General features: G+C 41.9%; 1 protein-coding gene across 3 annotated transcripts in view; it reads left to right on the plus strand.

Moving 5' to 3' along the window:
- The window catches only part of OTULINL (OTU deubiquitinase with linear linkage specificity like), a 33,727-nt gene extending 30,316 nt beyond the window's left edge, over positions 1 to 3,411 (plus strand). For all 3 annotated transcript variants that reach the window (XM_083519646.1, XM_083519645.1, XM_083519647.1), the window contains exon 8: positions 1,340 to 3,411. In XM_083519646.1, coding sequence (XP_083375772.1) covers positions 1,340 to 1,519 — 180 coding nt within the window. In that variant the 3' untranslated portion in view covers positions 1,520 to 3,411. The remainder of the gene's footprint in view (positions 1 to 1,339) is intronic.
- The last annotated feature ends 4,808 nt before the right edge of the window (positions 3,412 to 8,219 follow it).

Genomic DNA, 8,219 nt, shown 5'->3' on the forward strand with positions numbered 1-8,219 from the left:
GGACTTGGGCTGTGCAAGCCCCAGGGGGCATGAGGGTGAGAGATGAGGGACTGATATCCAGCTTCATTTCTCCCCAATCTGGTTCTCCCTGACCGGCTTCCGCTGGAATCCGGAAGTCAGTCCTGTCCCCCTGACTGGCTTCTGCTGGAATCTGGAAGCCAGTTCTGTCCCTGGGGTAAGGGCTTCCGCTGGAATCCGGAAGTCAGTTCTGTCCCTGTGGCAAGGACAGATAGTCGTAACCAATGCCTAAGCAACCACTCACGTGTGTGTATTTAAATAAAGTTGTGGCCAAATTCATGCCAAAAACCTTAAACAAAAATTGATGTGTGAAGTGTGAGTTATTGGGGTGGCCTGGGGGATCTCAACGCGCAAAAACGAAATACAACGATTCTGTAGCATTCAAGAAAAGCTTCAAATATGGCAGTACTTGGATGGGTTCATGAGGTTAATGCATCTTTGTCTACATCAAGAAAACAAATAATAGGGCAAACTGTGTGCAGTAAAAAAACAAACAAACAGATTTTTTCTTCAAGAGGCAACCTGAATTATGCTTCTGCTTTCTCTATCTCTACTAGTCACAAGGAAGGGACAATAAATACATGGGCCCTGAAGCTTGATCTCCTGAGCAGTGAAAACCTTATTTGGCCATATTTATTTTATCTGAGATTTCACAAGACATCCCCCATGCACTTTCAAGCCTATCTTATTTGTCACCTGGATTAGTAACTGTTTTCTAAAATGAAGGAGCTCATTTTCTTTCTTAAGAAATTGAATTCTACTCGTGTTAGTTATTTGAAACATATATCTCCATCTTTTCCGCAGGAAAGCATACAGAAGCTAACAAGAGAGTTAGAAAACCATAAATTAACAGTTTAAATCATCCCTTGCAAGGAAATACAAGAATATAGCAGCATTTTTAAATGAAGTCCAGAGACAGTTAGAGCTACTTCAATAAAACAGCAATTTACGACCCGAGTGGAATCTCACCAAACCTTCTCACAATGCTTATTCACATACACGTTTTTTCTCACATCAGATTTAAATTTCCAGAGGTATATCAGTCAGTTTCATGAGTTTTAGTAGATATTCCAGATATAGAATGCCACCCTACATGTCACAAATAGAACAAAAAATATAGGCTTGGGGTCACTCATCATGAAACTTCTATTCATTGGTTCCCACTTGTTTTTATATGGTATTTTTCTTCACTGCCTTTAAATGTCTGAGTTACATCTTTTAATTGCTGACATGACTCCAAATCAATGTCATGTTCACACTCGACAAACTCAATTTATTATGGCTTGCTAGTGTGTAATTCTCATTCTTTTCTGCTTAACAGGTTGAAATGTTTCTCCTTGGGCATTCTCTTGAAGTCAAGATAACCGTTTACAGGTTGTGCAAGTTTAATTCAGCCGTTTCCCAAGAAAGCTACACAGACGTGTATCAGAGGGACTGGCCAGAAGTCTTTCTTCTGACTGAAGATGACCGTCACTATCACATCCCTATTATCAGGATGTAAACCTAATTTCTGGGGATGCTGTCAGAACTGCCTGCCATCGGATCCCCCTGTTGAAGAACCATAAAATATCCAAACCAGGCTTAAAACTATGATCTAGGCCATTTCTCAGCTTAAGCTATCTCACAAGTTGTGAGGGTAACATGTTATAAGCCCATATATTCCATTCTCAAGGTCCCACCAGCAGCATATGCCTATTGATAAACATCTTTGGTAATGCCACAAATTGGATGTGAGGGTCAGTTCACACAATATTGGTTTTGTGTTCTTTTTAAGATCAGATCACATTGGGTGTATCACATAGACTTGTAAACTAATAGCCATTCCTTTTCCCCAGGGAACTAGCTCTGTGAGGGAAGTGGGAATTAACACATAATTTTCAACAATATCACCCACTTAAAATTTGCAGGGAAATCATATAGTGGCATTGGTATAAAGCCGGTATTAAGTTGGTAATGTAAATGGGCGCTGTGAGGCTGTGATCTATGGACAGCTCAGTTTTACTTATATCAGTCAGTATCGATTGATAACTATACAGTCTCCAGTGTGGCCAGTTCTGCTTACTTAACAGAAATAAGGCCCTGCACTGGGATTGCCGAAAGTAATAGTATATCAAGTCCTTCAGAAACACCACAGTATTCTTTAAAGCCACTTACTTGCTTTGCAGTTAAAGGACTTTGTTAGACATCCCATTGTAAAAAATAAAGGGGGGGCGGTTACCATTGACTGTACTTTGAATCTTGTCTCCTTAGCAACCAAAGTTGTTTGCACATGTATTTTCCACATTTACACAGTTCATTCTGTGCAAAATAGTCCACAGGCAACAATTACATTGGCTCACAAAAATATGGCAGACAGATGCTGGGAAGAGCTATTTGTGTTAACTCTGCTCAAGCACATCACTTCCACCACCTATAGCTGACCCAGAATGCCATGGGATTTGATAGGTCATTACTACCAGAATGGTTATGTTGTATTAGTTTTGAATAGGATGCCTTAGAATATCCTCTGGTAGAATTCAGAGCATTGCATTCGGCCGTCATCAGAGCTGTGTATACGTTCCACATTCTGTGCCAAGAAAAGGAAAAGCCTGCCACCTAAGTAAATTTGCATAGTTCTGTGATTTGCACTGTACTGCATACTTTTTTCTGGTTTTGCCTGCCATTTAGAAAGCCAAAGAGTTGCGCAAGGCACTGCTGCCATATCGCTAGCCAATGGAAATCTTATTAAACTGCCCCGGTGACTGCTGAAATCTCACCTGCAAACTTTCAAACATACATTCACAGCCATATGGATTAGTAACCTACTCTTATTATTATTACTTTGAAAAAGCTGAGATTCTCATACTGCTGAATTATCCAATCAATGCCCCTTTTTGCACTCCTTGCAGTCATATGGAGTCACAACATATACAGAGCCTAGGCCGTATTCTTTTTTAGAAAGAGTAATTGTGACTATCTCAAAGTAATCACTGCAGTACCTTATTCCTCTCAAAATGTACTTAAACATTTTCAACTTGCATTTTTGGTGAAAATGTTAAGCCTCTGGCTTTGTAATACTGAAAAGATTTCATATTGATTCATTTCTTTGAAGAATGGTTTGTAAATCACTTATGATCTTTACATCAGTGTTGTTTAATCTTCCTAAGAATAGATCATATTAAGCACTGTGTGCTTTTGGTAGCAGAGGCTAAATTTATTCCGTGTTGTAGAGCAAATTTCTCTTTCCAGTTTGTGTATATATGCGTTGCGCAAAACCGTAATATCAAAATGAGTTGTCGAGTATTGTAAGTAAGCTCCGGGAGTTGTGTTGATTTGATGTCTTCTGTGACTTTGCAAACTTCAAAACAAATCTAGAACCCTCCACTTGCTTAAATAAATATATTTATTACTACAGGCTTCGACTCCTCACGTTGCTTGCTAACTCTGCCAACCCCACATCTCATTGACTCCACTACCACAACTCTCTGCTACATTTTGTCCAGAAATCTGACCCACCCAGTTACTTGCCTTGCCTTATTCTGTTGTGTATGCATGCAAATGGGTAGGCAGGTGGTGGTGATGATCATGATCATGGGGAGACTCTCTGGGCCACCTGCCTGCTTCCTTGCTCTTCTAGCCTGCTTCATGATGGCTCCAACCTCTGTTGACCTTGTACAGTGCATATTGCTGCCTAAAGGTAAAGGGACCCCTGACCATTAGGTCCAGTCATGACCGACTCTGGGGTTGCGGCACTCATCTCACTTTATTGGCCAAGGGAGCTGGCGTTTGTTCGCAGACAGCTTCCAGGTCATGTGGCCAGCATGACTAAGCCACTTCTGGTGAACCAGAGCAGCGCACGGAAACGCTGTTTACCTTCCCGCAGGAGTGGTACCTATTTATCTACTTGCACTTTGACGTGCTTTCAAACTGCTGGGTTGGCAGGAGCAGGGACCGAGCAACAGGAGCTCACTCTGTTGCGGGGATTCGAACCGCCGACCTTCTGATCGGCAAGTCCTAGGCTCTGTGGTTTAACCCACAGCACCACCCGCATCCCATATTGCTGCCTACTGGCAGCCAAAACAAAATAAAAAAAATTCTTTCCAGTAGCACCTTAGACACCAACTAAGTTTGTTATTGGTATGAGCTTTTGTGTGCATGCACACTTCTTCAGATTGTCTTCAGAAGAAGTGTGCATGCACACAATGAGCTCATGCCAATAACAAACTTAGCTGGTCTCTTAAGGTTCTACTGGAAGGATTTTTTTTATTTTGTTTCGACTATGGCAGACCAACACGTGTGCCTACCTGTTACTGGCAGACACAAATGACCATTTTCCCCCCTTACAAAAACACTGTATAGTAAGATAAACTTATCCATTCATTTACATACTTTTGCTAATACTACACTTTTTGTACTTGATCACTGTAAACTCTGTCTAGCTATACCCGACTTAAAAACATGGAAGAAAGGGAAAAACAGAAAGAACTATACTTATTTCCCCTCTGGAAGGCTTGAGGCATGTAGCAAAACTCCACAGAGGCACTTCGGGGTTTGTTTGTTTTTTACGATCCAAGTGGTGTATAAATTTTATGACACCCCACAACAGAATCAAATTTCTCTACCCATTGAAGTTAACAGACATAACTAAGGTTCTTTCATTTCAATGGCTCTAACTTAGCGATACACAACCCAAGATACAAACGTAGATATATACAATTAACTCACATCTTTTGTGGGGGTTATTGAGTGTATAAGCAAAATTGTGTAAAGCCAGGAAGCCCCAAGACTGCTCCCCAACCCCTGCAAGTTGGAGGGAAGGAGGCATGAGGGCTCTTGAAAGGGTCCCAAGGCCATTGTGCCACATTTCCAAAACTAGGTAAGCTTCCGATTGCAGCACTGCCAGATGTTGGGGGAGAAGAGAGATAAATAAATAAATAGAGAGTGGGTTTCTCCGCTCTTCATTTATTTATTTCCCACGATCACACATGCAAAGCTGCGGTCGCATAACTAAAATAAACAGAAGTTGAAAGTTATCTGTATTCGTTTCACAGTCGTTAGTTACATGTATTGACATAGGACTCTTGTTACAATTAGCTATAAAGCCTGAAACAATGGCGAAGCAGCAGCAGCATCAACATTTTGTATCTCAATTGATGGCCTAGTTTGTAAATCTGTCTCAGACCAAAATAATCTGGGTATCAGCTGACCAGCGAATAGCAAACATGAGGGAATTGGTTGCTTCTTTCTGCCATGAGGGAAGAAGTAGCTCTTCCGTTTCTGACAAACCTATATAGCTTTCCTTCCTTAAGCTGAAAGCGTTTAAAAACCCAAAAGTTTTGAATTTTGTCTGTCTGGAATTCCAAACATTCAAATTCACAGCCCTCTTTACCTCCCAAAGCTTACCTCCTAGGCGCTTGCCACACCTTTGTGGGCTAGTTGGTTTTAAATGGCCATGGTCCCTTTTCCTTTGCATACTGCTCTCAGTACTTTTTCCTGTGGTCACAGGTTTGTTCTGTCAACATCCACCACAGTTAATTCAGAAGTGGGTTGTTTGCCGCCCACAGCAGGAGATAAATCAGCAGCATCTGCCTCCTAGCAGGTCTGCATCCACACTGAGCCAGGTAGGCTCAGAGACACCTTTCCTGTCCCTCTGTCTCCATGGCAACCAAACTCCCCACATTATTACATACAACCTGAAGGTTCAGGGCCCAGCTTTAAGTGGGGAAGGCAGTAGCAGCTGTGAGGCATTTAGTAAACAGGGCAGGTGATGACTAGGAAAAGAGACGAGTTAAAGGGCAATATACTCAATTCTCCCTACTCTCTGTTCATTATTGAATTTAATTATATCCAGGCTTTTCAGCTGAAGTGCTCCAAGTGGCTAACAGCACTTAGAAAACACAACAGAAACACAAACATGAAGAACTGAAGCAGGCCCTAGTGTCCTCGCCTGCCAGCTTTCCCCCTCATCCCTTTTGTTTCACCCATTTTCATAGCTTGCTTTTGGCCCTCACAGACACAACGCTTCAGAAATCCTTGTGCATTCTGGCTGCCATCTAAGTGCAAAGGAAATGGGGTGTTTCCCCACTTTTAACCATTTCTTTCGACATTCCTCTGTAGGAGTGCATTTCTTGTCCTGTAGTTAAGAATGGCACCATTTCAACGTTAGAGGGCAGCAGACAACCGCCATATGAGGAAAAACTGGCTTTTAAAAAGATAGGGACAGTTTTTCTACCTTGTTTTTGTTGTTGTTCCTTCTAGCAGCCAGAAGTAAAATCCTGGTTCTGGCTGATGTAGCCCAAAGGTAAAATAATGGCCACTGTTTCTTTAACATAGCCGAAAAGTAAAACAGGAATATATGAGCACAAGTCTAGCTATGAATCTATATATTCATCTAGCTATGACTATATTTTCATAACTAGAGTAATTATTTGCCTGCTGCACTTTTAATGGCTAGGCCAGGGCTTTTTTTCAGCCAGAACTTGCCCCTTTCAAGTAGGTGCCATTGCCATTAAAAGAGAACAAAGGAGGTGTTCATGGTGAGCTCTTTTTCTAGAAACATGGCACTAGGCTAGAGGAAACGGCAACAGCAGGTTGTTTTTTTTAATGGGTATAAATTGGTGTCACCCAGTTGACCAAAGCTGTCAACTTTTCCCTTTTCTTGCAAGGAATCCTATTCGGAATAAGGGAATTTCCCTTTAAAAAAGGGAAATGTTGACAGCTATGCTGTTGACCCAAGAAATGGGGGAATTATATAAAAAGAAAGAATTCCTCTGAAATCAATGCCTTCTTTAAGTTGACCTCTTAGCAGTGTGGCCAGAATTGCCGGGAGCAAACACTGAGAGGGTAAGCCTTGCACCACTTCAAGTCTGGAAGTAGAGAGGTCACATCATTTAATTGCTCCTCCATTCAAAAATAAATAAATTCTCCTGTGGTGTATGTGTGTGTAAACATTGAGAATCATGGTGGCAACTAATTTTCCAGGCTGCCCTCTGCGAGGTGGTGATGGCAGGCAAAGCTTCTATTACTCCAAGTGACTTGGGGTGGGGTGTATCTAGAGAGACGACTGATGTAACATGCATTTGGAGCAATGCAGCTGAGCTGCCTTTGATGGAGGTTGAGATATTGAGAGGTGCGATGTTGGCAGGAGGAGCACAGTTGTCAGCTAACCCATTGGTAAGTTCCCTGATATGCGCCCCATGCTATTTCTCTTCAGAAATCAGGTTTATTCTTTAACTCTGCACACACTATACATTTAAAGCACATTTGAAGCACTTTCTTTCACTCTTAAAGAGTTCTGGGCATTGCATTTTTACCCCCCATGAAATTACAATTCCCAGAAACCCTTAGCAAACTGTGATGCCCAAAATTCTTGCAGGGAGCAGGAATGTGCTTGAAAGTAATAAGGAACTGTGATAGTAAGTACTAGGAGTACCAACTTTGCCACGCGAACATGGGTGTTTGGGGCCATGAATGCCATGCAGTGAGCATGGCCCTGGCACTAAAATTTGTGGGTGCCTGGCCCCTTCATGGGGAATTTTGTGGGTGCTCAGGCACCCAGAGTCCCAGAGAGTTGGCCCCTATGGTAAGAACTGCATTATCAAGGGCAAATGGAGCCACCAAAAAGTATTCCTCTAGCCAGACCCTTTCCCTGCTGTATGACTAGGCACCAAACACTAACATCAAGGCAAACTTCCCACTATTTTAGGTGGGCAATTGCAACATAATTCAGTATTTACCCAGGTGAGCTGTGATTCACTTTCAATCTACAGTCATTATGCCCAGCTGTTAGTCCTCTGGCTGTTCTGAGAAGATTGTTCTCATCAGAAGGCAAGTTTAAGGTTGCAATCCTAAAACAAGTACTGGAGCCCCATCAATACAGTGGAATTTGCCTCTGAATAAACACACATAGGATTGCATTGTAAATCGCTAGAACACTTCTTACTGCTTTTCTCCTGCTACTACCCCTTTTTTCTGGTCACTCCTTGTTTTTCTACTCCTCCTCTTTTGGAAAGCCTAGTCCCAGAAGCCAGTCTTCAGAAACTCTAAAAAGACAAAACTTCTTTGCACCAAGAAATAAACTGTAGGTTCTGGAAAACTAGGCATGGAAGTAAAGATTATGGGGCTCTTCACTTTAACTCACTGTGCCTGTTTTAAAGATCTTCTAAAACACAGCGATCTTTCTCTCTTGTGTACTCATCTTTTTTTCTACAGCCAACCCAAGA

Source organism: Podarcis liolepis (genome assembly GCF_965112155.1).
Source record: "Podarcis liolepis genome assembly, chromosome: 8".
Taxonomy (NCBI): Eukaryota; Metazoa; Chordata; class Lepidosauria; order Squamata; family Lacertidae; genus Podarcis; species Podarcis liolepis.